At 37.1% G+C, this 23,318-nt stretch overlaps 1 protein-coding gene across 3 annotated transcripts in view; it reads right to left on the reverse strand.

Annotated features, from left to right (window-relative positions):
* Positions 1-22,964, reverse strand: part of LOC136842875 (solute carrier family 40 member 1-like) — a 29,676-nt gene extending 6,712 nt beyond the window's left edge. The window contains exons 1-12 of one of the 3 annotated variants that reach the window (XM_067110767.1): positions 22,854-22,927; positions 20,414-20,852; positions 10,676-10,940; positions 9,298-9,434; positions 8,654-8,768; positions 8,343-8,467; positions 7,453-7,567; positions 6,314-6,522; positions 5,714-5,909; positions 4,177-4,286; positions 2,526-2,868; positions 2,055-2,253 (exon numbers count right to left, since the gene is read on the reverse strand). In XM_067110767.1, coding sequence (XP_066966868.1) covers positions 2,055-2,253; positions 2,526-2,868; positions 4,177-4,286; positions 5,714-5,909; positions 6,314-6,522; positions 7,453-7,567; positions 8,343-8,467; positions 8,654-8,768; positions 9,298-9,434; positions 10,676-10,913 — 1,787 coding nt within the window. In that variant the 5' untranslated portion in view covers positions 10,914-10,940; positions 20,414-20,852; positions 22,854-22,927. Of the gene's footprint in view, positions 1-2,054; positions 2,254-2,525; positions 2,869-4,176; positions 4,287-5,713; positions 5,910-6,313; positions 6,523-7,452; positions 7,568-8,342; positions 8,468-8,653; positions 8,769-9,297; positions 9,435-10,675; positions 10,941-16,856; positions 17,054-20,413; positions 20,853-22,853 lie in introns of those variants that run through there. The other 2 variants (XM_067110769.1, XM_067110768.1) reach the window with 2 other exon arrangements.
* Between the last annotated feature and the right edge of the window lie 354 nt (positions 22,965-23,318).

Genomic DNA, 23,318 nt, shown 5'->3' on the forward strand with positions numbered 1-23,318 from the left:
AAGCACCCTCCACCAAACTCTAGAATAATGAAAAAATTATATAGTTTTCACATACAAATCATTAACTTAGCATTATACTTCAAACTAACTGCATTCAGACATGCACCAAAGACTACTCTACATCATGGGGGTAAAAGGAACCCCACTTAATAGATATGCATGCAACTCTTACATTTTTCACCTGCCCCCATTGCTATGAAGTCCCATTTTGGGAAGACCAATCTGATCAAAGTCCGAGAAGATCCTCTAATTTTGGTAAATGGTATTTATGTCCAAAACATAACTGTTAAATGCTCATGCATTTTAGTCAAATCATTGCCTTGGTAGTCTGTCTTCTTGGATGAGATGGCGATTGATATCAGTACTATATCAGCTCCACACTTATGATTTTAACTTATACTGTAGTATGAAATTACTGTACCAGATTCAGTCATGTTGTCAGCAAACTTGAGAACACAGGATTGTTCAGTGAGGGTAATGTACAGAGGACTTGCTAACTTGTCTGTAGTGGAATCGAGATAGCAGTGAGCCAGTTGTGTAGAAAGGGTAATTGCCTATATGGATAAAACTGGGATGAGCCATGGAAAATATATGAAAGTTTTTGCTCTTAATACATTGCCAGTGGCCATCAAGAGCTGAGGAAGTGAAAGGTATGTGTTGCAGGAGAGAGGAAACAGTTCTTTAACAAACAACCAAGAGTCTCCCTTGTCCAGCTGAAAGAAAGTGCCGAAGAGAGACGCAGCAAGCAGCACCTAGAGTTTAAGCCTACAGATGTCTTTCTCTTGTACAAAAGAATATGACCCAACAAAAAATTTCAAAATCTGAAGCTAATGGAACGGAATACATATAGAATTTTGGCCAAAGGCCAAGCGCTGACACCTATGAAATCATTCAGTGCTGAAAGGGAAATCAAGAGTAAACAAGTAAAAAATGCGTCGAAGCATGAAACAATCAGCCGTGGCCCATGAAACTTCAGCCATGGCCCGGTGGTGGCCTGTGTTGTTGGCACCTGTAGCAGTGCCAAACGCACAATCGGGACTAACTTTAACCTTAAATAAAATAACTACTAAGGCTAGAGGGCTACAATTTGGCATGTTTGATAGTTGGAGGGTGGATGATCAACATACCAACTTGCAGCCCCCTAGCCTCAGTGGTTTTTAAGATCTGTGGGTGGATAGAAAAAAGTGCGGATGGACAGAAAGCCATCGCAATAGTTTTCTTTTACAGAAAACTAAAAGGTATTGAAGGTTGTAACAGGAGGAAAACCTCGCAGTTGCACTATGAAAAATTGTTAGTAAAGGGTGGATAACAAAATGGAAGAAAGAGAATATGAGTGGAAGAGGTAGAATAAAAGGAATGAAAGGAGTTGTAGCTAGGGGCCAAAGGGATGCAGCAAAGAACCTTAAGTAATGCCTACAGTTCACTGTGTGAGGTGCACTGATGGCACTACCCTCCACAGGAAAAAAAAATCCGAGGCTAAAGTTTCCTTTGTTGACATTCATTGGTAGTTAGTCTCATGACATGGAAAAAGTGTAACTTATCAAGGCTCTGAGGATCCACAGTAGGATTAGCTTCTTGCAGCACTTACCACAACTGTAAGGGAAATCAAATTAAAAGGCCATGGAATAACTTTCACGCAACATATTCGCGGCAAAATAAGATACACCCAATTTCTGGCATCATTTTCAATCGGTATCCAAGAAAACAATGATGGTCCTTAAACAGTTGTCTTGTTTCACTTTATGATGTAAGAGTGTTACAACTACTTATTCTGGTACTAATACACTAGTAGCAATCTGCCACGTTTGATCAACTTTTTCAGGTTTGTAATAAAGCTAGTACAGTACAGTAATTTCCTGAGACCCGATAAATAGGGAGGGTCTGTGTGAGGAAGGGCATTCATTTGCAAAACAGAAGCTGGTAAGATTTTTTTAATTTTCATATAAAATGCCCTAAGGTCATCAAAATTTGGATGTGACAAACCATAAGGTTTATACATTACAGTAATTTTCTGTTTAATACTAATTTTTAAAGAGAAAAAAATTATAACTCACCCTGTAGTAACGAACATGAAAGACAGTATTATAAGGAAACCATATGTTGCTCGTGTGGGTAGAATTATAAGGAGTATTGAACGAAGTAGGCCAAGTGACTGGTTTAATGAAGATTGAACCCCATTAACAGCTCCTCTTTGTTGTTCTTCAACATTTTCTTGAAGCAGCTGTGTCACAGACAAGTCAGCTATCCACAGTCCTAAAAGGTTTAAGATGTTGAGATAAATGTTTACTGGAAGGCATACTTGTTAAAATGTAAAAACACCACCAATTTATTCCTATCTTGTGTCCTGTTAAGAGTGCTTCACTGATGCTATTATGGATGATTAGAGTGTCCTAACAAGAGCCATTAAGAACTTGAATTTGCAAAATCTCATCAACAAGTGTGTTTTACAAAACACTAGTTCAGGAGGACAAGCAATAGAAGTGTACAGTATCATGATCTAACCACCTGCAATGAGACCTACATACCTGATCTTGATGTGATGATCCCAATTAAAAGAAGAATAACAGAAGTAAAGTCAGTCTCCACCTCTCCACTAGTTTCATATTCTCCTTCAAACGTAGATTTCTCCGTGACATTTTGATCATATACAATAATAGAGTTGTTCACTGAACTTGGGAGAGACGCTGTATCATAAGTTATGACTGGATTGACAGTTACAGGACTTTCATTTTGGGTATCTGCAGATTTGCTGTATATTAAAGCAGACGCATCAAAGGGGCTGCCGGGAGCAAAGACCGACGCAACGCAGAGAACCAAGCAGCATGTTTCTGAACCAAAACCAATGAGGCCTGTTGTTGCCAAACCAAACTGTGAAAGAAAAATATATATTTTTTAAGTTAGTTTAATTACTGTGTGGTTTAATTACTATGTAGCATTAATGTTCTTCATAACTAACAAGTTGATAGAAAAAACAAGAGTGCTGCAGTATATTCACTGGCTACCCTTCTCCTCATCTGCAGTAAATAAGAGATTTTGTTGTCTCCCAGCAATCTTCCATAGAAAAGTAATTTATATACATTACCTGAGAAGGTAAATGCAAACATGTAAGTGTTGGATATTTCCTTAAGTATCTTGAAATAGTACTGTAATTTATTTTTTCATTATGTATTCTAGAAATTTGCATAATTCCAGATTTCCTCACCTTGTGAACTACCTTCCCTAACTTCAAAGAAAAATCTGTTTTCTCCAAAGCTGAGCCAGGCCTGTGGTCATGTCTTAGTTTAAACTTTTCATGGAAAACTATTGGTTTGAAGCTTTATGAAACAAAATTTCAGAGCAACTGGAACAATACCCAAAAATTCTCGAATGAATTATCATCTACTCATGTATGCTAATGTCACAAATGATTTTTTCTTCTTTGGTTTGATCCGAATGAATTGGTAGTTTAAATGGAAAAAGATTCAGCTACAAAATAAGTAGTACCCATACAGTATTCATAACATGGACTCATAAAAAATATTTCAGGAACAAAAATCAGATGCAAAAATGTCATTAAGATCATCAAAAAGGGAGATTCTTTAAAAAAATATAACATTTTTTCTTAAATTCAAAAAGAATTTTCTCTATCAAAGAGTTTAGTTTTCAATTATTAATTAAAGGTATTGGACTATAAAACAACTCTGCTCAAGAGATAATGCAAAGATTACCATCACTGTGGCACAATAGTCTTCAAATATATTCTTGTTATATTTGCTAGTAATTTTGAAATGCAAAATTTTCAGCCACAATTCACAGCTACTGTGAAAATCAATAGTTAGTCTTGCTCTTCAATCAGCACCCATACCCTGTGCAAGTGTAATCCTCTGGTAGTAGATAATGGTAGGATCACCAAACAGATTGAAAAAGCTCATGACATTTCTTTGTGCAAGACGAAACCCTAAGAAATTTCAGATGCAATGACAGTTTAGAATCTCTTAAGAGGGGTAAATTCATTTTTCAGTAGTTATGCTAGAGAGATGTAGACATCAATGAATTCACATTCCCTTGACACAACATTTGAAAATTTACATTTAAGGCACCCAGCCCTAATGAATCTAAATTATCACCCAAAATGTATCAAAACATATCTACAGTCTCAGAAATAAGCACTGTAATAAACAAATGCAGTACACAAACCTTGGCTCTTAGTATGGGGTACATTAAAGCGCCAAATATTCCAAAGAGCGAAGCTACTGCAGTCAGAATACCAAGAATAGTTTCCGATACACCAGATTCAAACACAAAACCTGGAATCAATTAAACTAATGAATATAATTTCAAAGAAAATACAACGAAAAATGTGAAAACTAGTGACTTGCAATATTACGACTGATAACACCTAACATTTATGTTCTAGAGAGTCTTGCCTGCAGGCAGGAGGAACCAATAAAGGGAACAGAACTGTAGCAGGATACCATACAATATCTTATTCTCTCCCACATTATGGTTAAAAGAATCTTACTTTCTCCAATTTTTGCCATAATCACTTTCAAGCTTCTTCGAGACATCATGAATGCCATAACTGTAACTTTTACTATTAGCATTTTCCATGAAAAGCTATTTGTCAAAACTAACTTATCCTTTATTATGCAGCAACATTCGTCTACATGCTAAAAGAACTAGTGGAATACCTGTACTCATTTAAATTAACATTGTAATTTTTCTTCACACAAAAATTTAGGAGGAAAATCAGAGAGTAAAATAGAGAAATTCATGGAGAGAGAGTACCTTATTTAATGAAGCTATACCTTGCTAAGTCATTTTACAGGGCCACAAACATTTAGTATTAAAGACATTCCATTAGAAAAAAGTAGCCTACTTCTTGCAATACAGTGGTCTTAAGCAAAAAGTTAGAACAGTGGAAATTACAGGACTGTAGCAATCAATTGAAAAATTCAATACATAAAGCGCAATACACGTACAGTGTAATATATTAACTAGAACTCATGTTTCTCTAATATACAGTACAAGGGAAAAAACATGCATTTGTAGAAAAATTATGGTAGTAAATTAAGAAAACATACAGTACTTGCACATTTCCCCTTCTAGAATTTAGGAAGCTCAACTTACATCTGTATATAACAAGTGTTAACCTTAAACCTACAGTAACCCTACATTGAATAGTAGCATTTAAGTACAGGGTATATTTGGTGTCCAGTAAACTTTTTTTTGCTTTTCTTTTTTTAGATACTTGCAGCCAAGTATTACACCAGTTAATCTTAACTTATGTTTTGTATGTTCTTTCAAAAGAAAAGTAATTAAATCAAACCAGTAGGCTATACTTAATATTCATACATTTGTGACAAACTGTTGAAAAATCAGTTTCAATATCATGTGTTGATTTCACACAAACATTTTCAGCACAAAAGCAGATGAGACACTTTCAGATGGACCATTAAATATGAATGTAAGACTTCCAACTGTCCTAATTTTTCTTTAGATACTCATTTCTTAACGGAATAAAAGCTTGCTTTTACAGTACGAATAAAAGTAGAAATGATAAAGAGATTTTTCATGCAGTTTAAGAAATTCTCATCAGTGCTGTAGAGTCAACACTGACAATGTGCGATAGAAATATAGATCTGTAGGGCACAACAAAGCTCAAAAAGAATAAATGAAAAAGCACATATAAAAACAGACTTACTGCTTCTTTTGCTTTGGGTTAACTACTCACCTCTGGAATAATTATCAAATGCAAGGACAGTCATATACAAGAGCGAAAGACCAAGGCCAGCATCCCTGACTGGATGTCTCATGTAGGCAAGCCAAGCACCCCATGCAGATACGAGACGATTTTTCAGAGCATCCCACTTTGAACTTCTAACAGGATCTACCACCTCACAATCATTCCCCGCCATTTCCTTACCAATCTGTGTATTAGCCACCCGGAGAGTGTTACCTTAAAACATAATACTCTAACATTTTGATAAATTGTGTTGGCAATAATTTTCATAAAGTTTACCGTTTAAGGGAAAAAAAGTACCTAGTTCCATGAAGTCTTATAATCAGATTAGAGACAATGGTGAATTTCTTATCCATCTTCTTACATCATGTTGTTAAATTACAAAATGAAAGCTATGAAGAATTTTGAACTTCCTGCCTTCTAATAATTATGGTATAAAATTTGCCCTTATACAGGCTGACTACTAATGATGAAATTCCGGTGAATAAGAGTCTAGTTTTGAGAGTTCACCAAAACAATACTTTTTGTAATCCTAAGGGTATATAGTTTTGTGTATTTCATTGAAAATGTATCAAGGATTTTATCACTTACATCACTAATTAGCTTTGGCTTCTGGAGGTCTTCACTGGAATGATACAGATAGTGAAGCAGTCCATATTCTACAACAAGAGATCCCACATTCCAAGATGCAATAACAATACCTCCAGCAGCATTTCCTACATTGCTCATGATTGTGCCTACAATCACAGGAGCAAGAACCTCAGTGCTGAGATCCAGGGACCTCAACACACTATTCATACCTGAAACACGTAAGTTATCCTTTCAGATATAATGGAAAACAATTTTTTCGCTGAAACTGAATCGGCATGAATGACTTATGGGTTAAACAGAGCCTTATTTCTAACTAAACAAACTGAAATAATTGTCACACTAAAAATGAATCAACATGTAGGAAAGGAATGGAATATAAAATTTGGGCCAAAGGCTAAGCATTGGGACCTATGAGGTCATTCAGTGCTGAAAGGGAAATTGAGAATAAAAGGTTTTAAAAGTGTAACAGGAGGAAAACCTCACAGTTGCACTATAAAACAACTGTTAAGAGTGGGTGGAAAGTAAGACAAAAGAAAGAGAATATGAATGGAGTTAGAGTAAAAGGAATGAAAGGGGTGGCAGCTAAGGGCCGAAGGGGCACTTCAAAGAACCTTAATTCTATGGCGCACCATGCGAGGGCACTGACAGCACTACCCCTTCTCCTCGCGATAGGAAACACAACTTTGAGACAATATATTTGCTCAGAGGTCTTGTCTGATGTCTTGCCACTGTCTTGTCCTAGCAATTATTCAGCTCTACCTTTGCCCACTCATTTAAATTAAAGCATAAGTAAAAGGAAGAGTGGTCTGTAATTCTCATGATCTTGTGGGTGAGGCTAATCACCTTCCAGCCTCATCAGTTATACCTGTAGTTCTTAACCCTAAGCACTGTAGACAAAAATATACTGTATATGTAAATATGACAGTATGCTATAATGGGGAGCAAGACAATAAAAACATGCTAATGTAGCACTTAGTTAAAATTTAGAATCATCAATATCTTCCTCTTAATCTTGGTAAACAGGACCACAAATTCCTTAAGACAAAGTCTTAAATGTCACATAAATCCCCAGAAACAAAAATAATCAGACTTTCTTGCATTATACTTACTATCTACTGTAATAAGAAAAAAATACTGACCAGCTAAGAGAGTTTGATCTTGTCCACATATGACAAGAATCCAGTCCTTTTCAATGGTTAACTTGGAGCCCAGTGTTCCAACTTGAGCAATACAAGCAGTTAATATCACAAATCCCTGCAAAAAGTGAAAAGACAATCGTTTCCATAGATTAACAATGTTATATTGGTCATTGTTTCAATAAGGCTAAATACATTTCAGAAATAAGAATGGAATATAAAATGCAAATAAATATTTTCACGAATTTTGACAAAAGAAACCATCAACTTCACAAAGGAAAGTAATTAGCATATTATCTTGGCCATTATAAATACAAGTACAAAACACTGCACTGTATATGGAAAAGGTACCAGTAGATCCAATTTATTCTGATCCATGTAACGTGTGAAGTTAGATTCCTAAACAAATTGTATCATTAGCCGAAAAACAGTTGCTTTGTAGAAGATTTGTTGGCTTATTATCAAGTCAAAAGGGTACACTCCACAATCTGGAGCTCATAGTGATCCCAAAAACCATTGATTTACCTTAATAGTGGCCGGGTAAGGCATTTCATCCACAAAGTACCTTGTGAGTACTCTGCATTTTAACATGAAGGAATACAAGCGAGATGAAACTACATACTTCCCCAAAAGGTTATGCAAAGAAGCATCTATTCTATATTCCAATTTGAACAAAAGTTTGCCTTATGTTCAACACAGTAATTTCTGTCTATAGTACACTGTAGTTTGTCACTAACACCCTAGCCAAAACCGAAACTATATAGTGCAGGAGGGTATGGAATTAAATTTCAGTTTCCTGAAGTTCAAAGTATCACATGAGGCTAACAGTCTTTATTATGAAAAATTTGAAATTCATCTCTCGTATACTTCAAAATATATTTTTCAAACATTACCTCTGCAACAATCAGAGCCCAGCCATCCCAAGCTCTAAACCAGTCTCGCCGACTTGTCACCACTACTAATATAGCTGCACATATGCAGACCATTAGATTTTGAATACACAAGCTGACCTGTGCCACTGAAATGAAGAACAAAACATTACAAACCCTTTAGAAAGTACACTGTACATTTTTATAGAAAAGAATGTCAATCAAACAATATGAGCTATAATCGTCAAGAATATATCACAATTTTGTTCAGAACAAACTTCTTTACAATACAATTTCCTTCAAGTAGGCTAAACTTATATACGGCTAATACTCACTCTTAAGCCTACAAGTTCGGTCAACTAATCGGCCCACAGGAGCTCCAAAAATTATGACTGTCAGAGCGAGAGCTGCACCGTATACAGCTGCTAAACGTAAGGATCCTGGGGTTACCTGCATGAGGTAAGAAAAAATAAAATTAAAAGGGGGAAGCCGTTCAAAGGAAAATCGCTACAAACACTGCTACTACTAAGCTTTCACAGTTATGTAAACAAAATCTAAAGTTTTCCATGTATTCTATATCTAAATGTTTCGATGCTCAAAAAAAATTATGAATGCAAAACTGTACTTTTTACTTAAAACCTTTTAATATTCTGAATAAATATCTCTGCTCAAGATGTCTGCCAAGCTTCTAAAATAACAGCAATGATAAAAATTGGATGTTAGTCAACAACAAATGGGGAAAATCAATGTATACATAAACTTTATCTTAAAATACAGTGATAGGCAAGGTAGGCTGAGTTTTCATAAGTTGCTTTGGTTATTTGCAAAATGTTCAGGCCACGACTGATTCAATAATGTACAAATTTAATCTTTTATATACAGATAGAGTTAGATAAAGAAAGTGGTACAAGGACAGCACATTCTATACCGACTTCATTTTCAACACATCACTGAAAGAGGCGACAGTCCCGACACTTACATCTAGGAGAAAGAGGCCGCCTGCAAACATCCACATTCTGTCCCCCCATGACGAAAGGAAGTGAGAGAGGTACACCTGGAAACGAGCTGTCTTGACCACCCTGAGGCAGCCTGCGCATCTCGACGGGTTTACTTCATCTGTCAGAAGAAAAAAAAGTATGTAATATGAAACCACCTCAGAGACACTGCAAGGAATTTTCCACAGTTAAATCCTTTTACGGCCGGCTGAAGAGCAAGAGCCCGTGCCAGCAAACGTAGCCTACTGTCTTGATCTAGACAGATACAAATATAGAGTTAAATTCTTGAATGGAATGGCGTGGAATATGAATTCCAGGCCAGAGGCTGAAAGGTAAACAGTAAAGAAGGTTTGAAAGGTGTAACAAGAGGAAAATCTTTTGCAATTGCGCCATGTGGCAACTGTTTGGAGAAGGTGAGAAGCAAGATGGAAGAAAGAGAATATGAACAGAGGAGGTACAGTAAAAGGAATGAAAGGGGTTGCAGCTAGGGGCCAAAGGACGTTGCAAAGACCTCAAGTAATGCCTACATTGCACCGTGTGAGGTGCACTGACGGCATTACCACTTACGGAGATAAAATCCTCTCTGGCCCGAAGAAAATATCACCCGTAATATTGTACGTTCAGTTCTGACGCAAAATAGTAACTAATACCGTACAAAATAGTACAAATATTAGCTCGTAATTAACCCTAAAGCCACAAGTACAAACTAGAATTACTCCTGCTGTAACAACTAACACTGCAGTAAAAATAAGAACCGTCAAAAGAGTAAAGGAAACAATTTATAAATATGCAATAATATTACTTAGCATACCAGGGAAGGTGTGAAATAGTTTTGAGATTCAGAAGGCTAAACAGACGACAGCAGGATAGATAGAGGAAGAGCAGTGTGGGTTTAGGCAATTGAAAAGTTATATGGCTCCAGTATTTGCTAGAAGCCAATGATAAAATCGTTAGAAGAGGCAGTGGGGAGAATAAAGGTTTCTGTAAAGTCATCAAAGCTTGTCTTATAGGAAAGTCTGGTGAAAAGGCTATAATCTGGAAGACCAAGAAAGTGCTAAGCTAATAAAGTTATAGAAGTTCTTTGAAAGGAAGGGTCTTTCCTGACATCCAGGCACAGAGGTAACTGACCCTCTGTGTATAATAAGAGTCAGACGTGCTACTGATGAAAATCAACTTACAGGCGCAAAAAGCAGTTAATGCTACGTGAATTTTATGCACACTGGTTCATCCTAGACTCATTGTTTAAAAGTATGAATATGGCAACAACCACGGTCTTAATTTATCTCTGGGACCATCCCCCTTGTCAGGGGAAAATGCTTCATGTTGAAATAAATGATATAAAAGCAGTTTAGACGCACTCACCAATAGCACTACGTTCCTTGGACTTCGAGCCGGGCGATGAAGCCTCTGGTACGCCATCTTGGTGATCTTGAAGTAAAATGATTCCGTCCGGCCTGTTTGACGACGATTCTTCATTTCCTTCCACATTCTGTAAGGAATTCGAACTGCTTATTGATTCTTGAGGCTCGCTGGTCGAGATTGTTGCCTGGCCATGTTTTAAATTCTTAGCTTCAGTCTCATCATTCTGAGAGTCACCCATCTTTGGTTGATTTTATCAGATTTGTTCCTAGAATTGTGATGATGATTTCAGTGACAGATAAAATGTTTATATATTTCATTCGTGGAGGGTATGGACAGCAATGTACTTACAATGAAAAAGTTTGTCATAATTTAGAATAAGCAACAATACTTTAAATTACATACTGTACTATATGCTAAGCGCTATAAACAATATACAGAAACATATATATATACATATACATACATACATATATATATATATATATTATATATATATATATATATATATATATATATATATATATATATATATATGTGTGAGAGAGAGAGAGAGAGAGAGAGAGAGAGAGAGAGAGAGAGAGAGAGAGAGAGAGAGAGAGAGAGAGAGAGAGAGAGAGAGAGAGATTCTAACTAACCCAAGCGTCCTTGTGCAAGAGAGAACAAGTCAGAATTGATAACTGCTGACGAATCACGTCGATTGTATACAACAGATAATCATTTTCTATTTTTAACATATCTGAGGAATTACCCTCACTCTGGGGGGGAAATTAATAAAAAATGGTTCGTGTGAAAAACTCATTTTTGTCTGAGAGAGCAGACAACTTAACTCGACTGGGTAGACTGGCAAAAGCATTCTTCAGTATCCAATGGGAATTTTTTTCTCTCTGCTATTTGTAGAAGAGGACTGTTATGATATAATAGACCTTTCGAAACTTATCTCAACCTATCATTGTCAAGCTGCGATGCCAATTCCGAACTTTATATTCGAAGCTAGTCTAAAAAAAGCATCTAAGTTATTCCAGGTCAAAGTCCGGACATGGATAAGAATCAGTAAATGAACAACAATGTAACTTCGGCCTGAGTGTGGCAACAAAAAAGGATGATAGTTTTTTGTGCTCATTATCTCTGGATGACGCAACAAGGACCATCGAAAGTGAGCAGAGTTGCACTGTAATGCTAACAACGGAAAATGCCGGTTTAACACGTTAGCTCTCAGCTAGGCCGATCGCTTAGGCCTAGCTGGGAGTTAACGTATTAAACAGAGTCGAGTTTTACTCTAGCTGTATAACTCCAAGTTACGAAGTTCAAGTACAAGAGTCATACAGCTACAAAAGTCAATAGCAACAGCAAGTAACGCAATGTGAACAAGTCTGAATTCGTTCACTGTCAAGGTCGCTTGGGCCTTAACTAGTTATATCTGGAAAGGCGCCACCAGTACCTAATTGCCTCTTGAATAATGCATACCAGGCCGTAATTGGGCGAGGGTCTCGATTCGGAGAAGAATGACGCTGTACATGAACTCTTAATTTTAAAGAGTACAAATTAGAAACAGGATATGGTACTAAGCGCCTGCATTTTCCATGAGATTGCACAATGTCTCCAGAGACATTGCTACACGATGAACTGGTGTCATTATCCTTACAATGAACAGTTCTTAAGTTACACTAATTAACAATCAAAGGCTAATCAAAGGTTATTACATTCTGCATTAAGAGCAGAGAGAGAGAGAGATTCTCCATTTCAATAATTTTCAAGCGTACATACAACCAGCCCCAAGGGTGATTAATATTAAATTTTCCTCCTTATAAATCTTATAAATTTACAAGACCCCGAAGCCAAAGTATGTCAGGATATCTTCAACATATATATAAGAACAATAGGGGGAAAGTTTTAGTAAACGAAATTCAGAAATAGCGGATGATTCTGGAAAACAAAGAGGCCATCACTCAATAGTACTACGTCTGCCGTATTTTCATATGGTCTACAACTATAGGACATCAAGCGTAATAAAAACTGTTTATCCAGTAAGGTGATAATGGCTTAATTCAATTCCAGAGTAAAGTTACTAAATCAGAACCACGAAAAGACACATTTAACAAGAAATTAACATGGCTGAGAAAGTAAGCAAGGCACTATATTTGCGTTTTGGTAAGCTTAATTCCCCGTTCTCTTACAACTCCTTGCTTAACCATATATATAATCAATATCAGATACGGTATTATAGTTTTACGTTTTACAGGAAAGAAAAAAAAAGACATGCATGGCATTAGGACATTAGAACCGTAAGCGTAATTTGTAGCAATTCGAGCAGATTAAATATAGTCTATACTTGAAGTCTAAGCTAACAAGTCCAATAACCTTTCCAAATTAAATTAATGGGATTCAGCTGTGTTCTGTCTGAGGACGTTTGGAATCCAGTCTGGTTTAAGTTTACGACTCAGCCTAACTCCAGCTATTCCCAAGAAATAATCTGTTACTCATTGTAAGTCACACTTTGGAATCTAATGGTTTGGAAACCAGTATTAGAATGTATACATACAAGAAAATAACCTTAACTGAAATGCTTGCACACGCCCGTTTAGAAAATGGGTGTAACATACCCTTACTGACAGACCAATGCCACACAGCAGGTTCTCAAGGCTTACCGTGATTACTTCCATTGTTTTATTTCCTTTTAATTCGTTTAAACTCTAATTTCACGGCTCATACAATTTGTTACTATAAAATATAAATGCACTTTTATCTACCAAACCTGATCAAAGAGTATTAAACATTTAACAATCTTCAAGGAATATTTTATGCTCAAAGAGTTGAATGGGGAAAAGTGAGGATTTTCGCGGGCGACAAATTTTTAAGAAAATTCTAAATGGATCAGAGTATTTCCCTTTCTGAGAGAAAATCCTTGTCAACAAAGTCAATTGTTATTATTATCATTACTATAATAATAATAATAATAATAATAATAATAATAATAATAATAATAATAATAATAATAATAATAATAATAATAATAATAGGAACAAGTCTACGATCATAAAAGTGACTGGCACTCGGCTCTAACCTAGGCTGACTGCAGTATGTTCGCGCCTGTGCCTTGGCCAGTCTGGGCGACTAAACAAGAATTTTACGACTGTTTTGCCCATGCTCAGAACTTCAAAATGGCTAGTTGGCGTTGTGAATATCTTTCATCATATATAAGCCTGTAGATTAACAGCAAGTCTGCCCTAAAATCATTCACGAAGTGTTCGGCGTAGCTGGGTTAATCTTACCAAGTTAGTAATCTATATGCCATCTAATATCGTAAGAACTTTACTTAATCTGTGCATTAACACATGATGACAAGTTCTTGTCACTATATTCTAAGAACGGCTCGAGAAACTGATCAGACTACATACATGGGAAAAGAGATAATACCCAATATACAGCATCTGTATGAAAGTTGGGACTAAATTTTCTGTTAACAAAAAAAATTATTCTATCATCAGAAAGTTCTGGGAAAAGATAATCATTAAATACACCCTTTGTTGCGAATTTAAACTGACTGACACCACTCCGCTACAGAGAGAGAGAGAGAGAGAGAGAGAGAGAGAGAGAGAGAGAGAGAGAGAGAGAGATTTGGCGTAATTCATGCCTCACCATGTACCCAAGTGATCTCACTCAAAATCTGATCACATATAGAGATCACTGCACATATCTTTCGCAGAAAACAAAAACAATTTGTCTGGCCGTGATCTCCGGTACATCTAATTCCAGTGCTTTGCAAGAAAAACAAACTCACAAGAACAATGAGATTTACAAGTGATAATTAACTGATAACGAACTATGCAATATACAGTAGACTAGGCTCACAAGTTAATCACAGGATCTACGTAAGAAGTTAGGTTAATTTGGACGATATCATCTGTTATTGCCTTTTAGAGCTCATATTGTCAAAACTAAACTAAATGTAAAACTGTAAAAGGTCTAATGTGAAACCAAACACAGATGATGTTGACATAAAGCTCGCTCACTAGCTAGGGAAGAAAGGGGCCGCGCCAACAAAGTAAAACGAACTTGGGACTTGGGGTAATCGTCTCTTGTTAATCTGAGAATGGTTGGGCGTCTCGAGAGCCTCGAGAAGATCCTTGAACAAAGTCATTCATATCTCTCTCTCTCTCTCTCTCTCTCTCTCTCTTCTCTCTCTCTCTCTCTCTCTCGTTTTAGGGTCTCACATTACTTTCATCCGTCTTGAAAGAGCAACCTATATGTGCTACGTATAGTACTATCAAGGACCATCGTACATCCTAGCATAAACCATCGTCTCTTTTGGATGGGCCGAGTTCATAGGCTCCCACCAAGCTTCATAAACCCTTTGCACGCTTTACCACACTCTGGGCAAGGGCCCCTTCTGGCATAGGGCCGGCTTAAGGTAGCGCGAGTCCAAAATACAGATGTGTTTGTTGCCACATAAATCCTGGATATTAAGGTACTTCTTATCAAATCATTTTTGTAAACCTTCTGTCTCGCACTTACTAGGTATTCCTCTTCTCTTTCCTCTCAACATTTTTCAGGTATACATTTTTCACTAACTTCTTGTCCTCCATTCTCTCCACATGTTCAAACCACCGACTCTTCGTATCAACACCATCTCCACAATTTCCATCCTTTCATTTTTTTTTTTTATATTTCACATATACTTGCAGTTTCCATTTATTCTGTACTAATATTCTCAAATTACCTTTACCATTTTCTGCTTTCAAGTATACTTCTTATTACTCTTGGTAAGCCATTTATTTCCAACAATAAAGCCCTTTCTGAACTTACATTACTCTCAAGTTAAATCCACTCCAGGATCTCCATTCCTCACGTTCTCCGTCAGCTACCTTTGCATTTAAATCACCCAGTACAACCACCCTTTCTCTATCCCAATCCAAGGCAGGAATAGATGCAATTTACCAGGAACCCTTTTGTATTCTTCCATCCTTAGACCAATGTACAAATAACAACACTCTCCTGCCACCTTCAATCTCATCCATATAATCTCTTGCATATCTACGGTAACCTAGACACGGGCACTCTTTCATCCTTCTCAATCTTTTACATCCTGAAGTTTCACTTTATCTCATTCAGTGCCGTGGCATCGATCTACTTCTCTTTGAAGGAATCAAATATGTATTTCCCTCCACATCACACTGACGTCGAAACCGTATCGTAGTTCTCTTTTAATTTCCTTCATTAACAGTAGAGCAGATACCTAACTTTCATTTTCCTGGGTCATAGGGAACAACTGATCCTCAATTCTTCACGCTGTTAGTCTACTGTACATAATCTATTCCTGCCAAGACAGATCTTTTAATAGACTGACGTCGATAAGCATTACGCCAGCGTTAAAATTGAAATTCTAGCAGTATTTTGGATAGGGAAGATAAGAAATCTCAAGAGGATTCATTGTAAAAAAAAAAAGTTAGTCTTGGATACTTTCTGCATCCGTCGACCCAGTTGAAAACTCAAAACTTTATCAAACAGTTACATTCATGAATAATTTAGCTGTCAAGTGTACTTGTACGCAAACGCCTACGCTGCTAAAGAGAGAGAGAGAGAGAGAGAGAGAGAGAGAGAGAGAGAGAGAGAGAGAGATCGTGCCAAGTTGACGAGCAAAAAAAAAAAACTATTAAAATGTGATTTTTACAAAGCGTAAACAAAGATATGTGACGAGTTCTTCCAGCAAAGCATAAACATTATCAAAATGTGATTTTTACCTAGAAGCAAAGCGTAAACAAAGATATGTGGTGTCTCAACTGGAAAAAAATTATATAAAGGCTTTTATGACCATTCCACAGCATACAATGCCTATGCCAAGCTGATATGGCAGAGTTATCACTTCTGACTATACAATTCACAATTCTCAGCAACCAATGTCATTCCACGAACCCCGTTACAAAGACTCTATTCAATGCGTTGAGCACGTGACCGGCTTCGACCACATACCAAAAATCTAATCGATAAAGCAACACAAAAGGCGTCTCGGACTCTGGCCATCTTAAACCACAAAGATCTAGTCAGATAACTGGTTAAATGACACTTTCACCAACCCTTTTCTTTTGTCGCCCTCTCAAATAGTGGCACCCGAGCACGGCAGGGCACCGAAAACTTCTTCTTTAATTACTTCGTCTCTACAGAAAGGCACTTTCTGGGAACTTACCTAATGCCGCTACGTTTTGCTACGGAGCAAGTTACGCACTAATTTTCGAGTTTCATAACTACTGTCACTCTTTCTGATAGGCACTGGCACCCTGTCAATCATCACACGGCTTGCTAAATGAACCTGTCACGCCGAGACTTTCAACAATCCCAAAGTATAAACAACACTTTAGTACCGAGGATGTTTTGGTGACGACCGAAGGCTATCATACGCTGGACTAGAATAGTCTTTCATTTCATGTTCCGACAAAAATTTGTCTACAGAAGTTATCTCTGACGTCATGATGGTCTAAATTGCACTGCAAAGCTTTACAAAGCATGAACTAACTTATGATCATGCAATGCGTTAAGGTTTATCGATGTTTATATAGATTATCGTACATCAACGTTTGCTCAGAGATAGAAAACGAAAGGGAGAGAAAGGATAGGAGAGACTATTTTTCTTAATTACCCTCCCTGGGCCAAAATGAAACCAGTTCGAAAAGCGGTCTCAAAATACTTCCTGCAATGACTTACACAAGAGATTTCCAACAAAACTGACTGACAGAACGAACTAAAAAGTACAGCATCTGCAAATGGAGTTCAGATTTCAGTCATCACTGCCCAAGACAACAAGGATAACTCACTTGGCAATCACGAAATAGGGTATAACTGAGACATACGAATTCAGAATCTGTCTACATATACAGTGCATATAAAGAAACTTTATTTTCCCACAGTGAAACAAGTATAAGATGCTATCTAAAACAAAAATAAATCTTACGTGGTCTTTTATCGAATAATGAGCCTTGTTGCATTTTGTGTACGGACAGTTAGTTGCAAATGCACAGGAACAACAGTAAATCATACTAAGATAATAAAAATGTTAACTAGTTTTGCTTCTTGTCGGTCTCGCAGTACAATCTGGCTAATAAGATTGTTAATCACCATTTTCTTTACCATAAAGATATTCTAAACGATACAATATATCATTGAATATAACTATTTTTTTATTAACAATTCGAGCCTCATCTTGCAAATTTGCCAGTCGACGAAATGAACAGTTTCGAGCTGTCTAAAAAAAAAAAGTGAAGCTGATAACTTGTAAAATGCGACTCTTCGGAAAAAGCGAGAGCAAGAGAACGACAAAGATTCCGCCTCATGAAATAAGACACATTCACGACCATCTTCGAGAGGGAAAGTATACGAATCAATCTTATTAGAAGCAACAGCGAAACAATTTACAAATGAAATTCAATATGGGACAATCATAGGGTGGCAGAACGCATTTTATGACATCATAAGAACCTTAATTAACGCTCATAAGATTCCATACATAGTAAGCAAAATAACAAATCCCTCTCTTCAAGAGCTTCATCTGAAACAAGGGATAATTTCTCCAAGCTTAGAAGCTACAAGTTTACCGTAAGTTTGTATAGCGAGTGCGGAAATGATAATGATATCTCTTAGGATGCGCGGCTGGTGTCGACAAGAGTTGCGGCTGATCATCTCAAATACGAGGCGGGGGGGAGAGGGAGCGAAGGTTATTTAATGCTCTATGTAAACTATTTATGAAATTTATTCGATCTGTTGATGATAATACATATTCGATTTAGGATCGTCTATGGGCTACTTTTTTTTTGGAGGCCTCCTCCCTCCTTCCCTGAATACGCAACTAAGACTAATCCCCACCTGCCAGAAAAAATACTAGGCCTATTGCGATTTTGAAGATCTGATATTCTTGTTATTGATCGTAGTACGAGTTTCACGACATCCCGTTTAGGTTTGTGTCTGAATGGCGTGTAACGGTGACTCAATACTGACCTTGCTCATGACGTCATTGGTTGCATGAATAACAGAAGTCTTTAATGTCCACTTGGGTTATATAAAGAAGCTGCCTTCGATGGCACGCAAATGCACTTCTATTTAGACAAAAAAGGGAGGGAGAAACTAATGTTATGTACTAAGCAAAGATTTGCATAATAATACGTATTGCCGAATCTTCAAATCAAATAGAAGACCCTCCCAATTTCCTTACAGGACTGTCTACCAGGATCACGTGACTGAGCTGTTTTATGTGCTAGTAGGTATCTCCGTTAAAGATGCTACCTACTTTGTCCTATTATACTGGTAATAATCTATTTCGTATACAACATAACGGGGTGAGTAACAATCTCGCCAACAGATGTATTATTGATCATAGCTTAAGACTCAGCTGGGACAGGGATAGGGCAGTGAGCACATTGTCACATGACGGTTCATTGGGACTCTTAAGGAGCCTTCGGGCATTACTATAGGCACAGTTATACTTTTAATCAGTTCTATATAGAGCCGCAAATGTTTTGAATATTCATTTTCTAAGTCTAGTACTGTATATAGCCAGCATTACATCTTGGAAAATGTCGGTCTAAACTGCTGCTACAGTCGTTAAACCTGAAGCAATGAGGCTGTGTCCCTAGGCAGATAAAGCTCTCCAGCAGAGGATGTCAAATTTCAAACATCAGAAAATAGGTCTACAAATGCCACGAAATCTATCAAAATCCCAAACTTCAGATAATCTACACCTAAGCAATGGCCTATTACCTTCATGAACAGTAAAAGCGGTATTAAGTACCTACTGTAGTTACTTCAGTCCACGAAACCTGTCATGAAACTTTGTATTACATGCAACAGATGTCATGCAAGACAAATTGTTAATGACAGAACCCTCTTCAGAACCAGTCGGCAACAGATGTCATGCAGGACAAATCGTTAATGACAGAACCCTCTTCAGAACTAGTCGGCAACGGATGTCATGCACGACAAATCGTTAATGACAGAACCCTCTTCAGAACTAGTCGGCAACGGATGTCATGCACGACAAATCGTTAATGACAGTACCCTCTTCAGAACCAGTCAAGTACATCGATAGACTTATAACGCCATTTAAATTGGCATATATATAAAATGAGTTCTTTAAATCATTATAATTTCATGTGTAATACCCTAACTGCCATGAACTATAATTATACTTTCAGGCAAGATAACCTTAATGGCATGAAGCATATCCACAATTATCTAAATGAGTATTAACTTCTCTATATAATATAGTCTGATGTATATGGTACACCCACACACGTAGGGTATAGCCTAGTAATCAAATAACCCGAAACGCAAACAAAATAGTTATACTTGTTCTCCAATTAGCATATTCTGCGTCCCAACTGTAATTCGCACGTTAATGATGTGTGTGAACATCTACACAAAACATAAATAAAATCAAATAAATCCTCTGTCCCTTGAAATAATCCAAATATGTTGTTACAGAGAGATTGCCAACTGGAAGACAGAAGGAGCAATAATGAAAACATCAACGATTATCGACGGGTTATTTGTAGTGAGGCATACACGTTAACCTGCAAGTGTGGAGGGAGAGAATACACAAAACTGATAAAAGAAAACATTGAATATAACGAACGAAACGGTTGATAATTATTAGTTAAAATACAGACGCCTGTCAGTTGACGGATTAGCTGACATGAAGCGTCCTATTGCAGCAATACAAACTCAATCAAGAACAATATGATCACTGCAACTCACCCAAGAGATGCGTCTTCCTCGGCCAGCGGCTTCTGAAGAGAGATTGAGCTCAAAAGCATAGAAGAAGCAGCTTGTTGAATGGGGGTTTGCTTCTATGTTAATATCGAAAATGTGGTGTAAGTTACGTGGTGTAACTTATCTGGGGTCTCCATTACCACCCCTCTCTCTCTCTCTCTCTCTTTCTCTTCCTTCTTAAGTATTCGAAGTCCATCCTCAAGATAAAAGACCGCAACTCGTATTTCAGTTTCACCATAATTACGACAATTTCTAGATTGAACTTTTTTTTAGCCGTATCCCTCTGAAGTCCACCGAAGGTCTCCCTCAACGGTCGACTTCAACCTCCCTCGTGGAATAGCACGAAGGGAAGAAGGTGGATAAACGGCTGTTTTCCGAACTTGAGTAATCGACCTGTTCGAGTAACTGTGGTTCGTCGCTGGTTCTAAGAGTTCATAAGAAAAAGAATGTTAATAAATGAATGCCTTCGAGATGAAAAACATAAAAAAAGCAATGAGCAACAGCAATCTTTAGTACCATATCTACGCTATTTTCATACAACACAAAAAATAGGCCGAGGATCTTTAACATGCAATTTGGATGTTGTGCATGTTACATTTTTATTATTATTTCCTTTTTTAATCTCACACATGTTAGTGTATCTATTCATTTGAGAAACTGCTACACAGTAGAATACCTATATCTTATCCACGTGTCAAATAAATGTTTTCATTACTGTTGTTATTACTTGACTCAACTGGCAACACAATTCAATTATTAGTCTAATAAAGAAATAATGGGTGGGCAAACGACTGTGTGTGTCTGTGTATGTATGCACCTACTTTCGAATCAGCTAGGCCTAATTTACCTTCATGTTCAAATTGTGTTCAAACTTTTATTCGTTTAACAGTTTACCTACAGCATTAATAAAGACGTTAACACAGGAGAGGGTACGGACAGCAAGTTCCGTCCCTGGAGACGATACGTACCGATCTTAAACTTGGACCAAGAGAGAGAGAGAGACGAGAGAGAGAGAGTCTTTCTTGTTGCACAAAAAAAAAAAAAATGTGTAAATGTTTTGTGTTTTATCAAATAAAAACGATTCTTGCAGGGGTTTACCGTTTACTCTCCTTGACAGCATCTTGGTAATCTTGAAATCCGTAAAAGTTGGGGAAAAAATCTATGAAAAAGTCTTATTAATGTGTGTTTATCTTTCGATTGCATGTCCTGAATAAATCAAAACACAATTGAGCTTCTGTCTGTCATCCAAGGTTGTTTCAAGGCGCTTGATATTGTCAACTGGACTCCTGTTAGAAGACCTCTAGACCTACTCAGATGAAACCCAAGACTTCCTTGAAAATAAACTAAAATAAAAAAGAAATAACTCGTAGTCAACCTCGGCTATACCCTTCGGGGCTCAAAGAAGTTTTGGGATTCACATCATGCTAAAGAATTATGAGAGATACATCATCACATGCTTTAATGATAAAATCAATGATGGCTACAGTAGGCCTACTATCAAGGAAAACTTACAGCTTCCGTCATTAGCATCAAATTGCACGACAAGAACTGAGATTTTACGATACGGTTCTGCAATTACTCTTTTGCTATGTTGGCATAATAGTGATTAGGTGCCTCATTTACTTCTATAATTGACTAATTAGTTAAGTATAACTGGTGTTATAATTACGACAATAAATATAATTGATTTTAGCTGTTTCTTATGATTTCACCTGCCTGAGCAGGTTCTTCAGTTCTTACGTCTAAATTCAACTTCAGCTGGATCACTATAGCATAGAAATCCGTTTAAAAACGTTTGTCAGTTCCTTGGCTAAGCCTAAGGTAGAAAATCGACAGATGACTGGACCCTCGGTTAATCATTTAGGTCATTGCCAATATAAGCTGTCTTGTTTAATCCTGGTGATGGAATAACTGTTTTTAATAACGAACTTTATTCTATTCTGGAACTTTCTTCTGTAATTTTTAAGACAAACATAAAAGGTATCGCGACCTCGCCTTCAGCAGGTAGTAAATCCACGGAAAATAAGGAACAAAGGGCAAAATAGTTGCTAGTTTAAATCAGTTCGTATTTTTAAATGCATTAATACCGATTAATTTCGCAGCAGAGTGCGGCGTATAGCCAATATACTTCTGTATGTACATCTACGAAATTACTGCAAAATTTTCTCGAATAATCTTTATATTTTGGAGAAACGGTTCGTTTTAATGAAGAGTACATCAGGTTTACGGAAAAGTCGACCGTAATCCTAACCTTTGTACGCCAAAGTTACTACATCTCAAATTTAGCGACAGATTACACACACAGTTCAGGAAGGGCCATAATTCCATTTCTTTGCTTTCAAATCGAACACGGCAAGGGGGCCTACTATCTAAGGTATTTGTTATTCTCATTAAAAAACTCTACGATGCCAAAAATACGGCTTACGTGTAGTCAGGAAGTGGGTCATTGCGTATGATTATGCCTCAGGCATCACTCTTCGGGTCCTTGAACGACGATCTGAGGAGATGCGTATTCTACTCTTGGAAAGTAAAATCTGGAGTCATTTAGTAAGGCTTCTCATGCTTATATTTCGTATCAAATGCGCAATAGTGCACGTGAAAGAATCATGAGGTCCGTTTGCTTTTTTTTCCCCTCTCTTTTGAATACATCATTAGGATACGCAAAGTTAATATGCACTCGACTTTATCTTTATTACAAAAAGCTCCCATGAGACCTTGAAACTTTTTGCATGTTGATTCCGTCAGTTTACATTAATTGCTTCCCTAAATATTTGTACTCCAGTCTAGTCCTTAATTTTAAATGTCGCATGTAAGGAAGGGTTCGACCTTCAACAAACGTCGTTCGAATTGAGAGATTAAGGAAGCGTTGATGAAAAACAAATGTCCTTCT

Source organism: Macrobrachium rosenbergii, chromosome 10 (genome assembly GCF_040412425.1).
Source record: "Macrobrachium rosenbergii isolate ZJJX-2024 chromosome 10, ASM4041242v1, whole genome shotgun sequence".
Lineage (NCBI taxonomy): Eukaryota > Metazoa > Arthropoda > Malacostraca > Decapoda > Palaemonidae > Macrobrachium > Macrobrachium rosenbergii.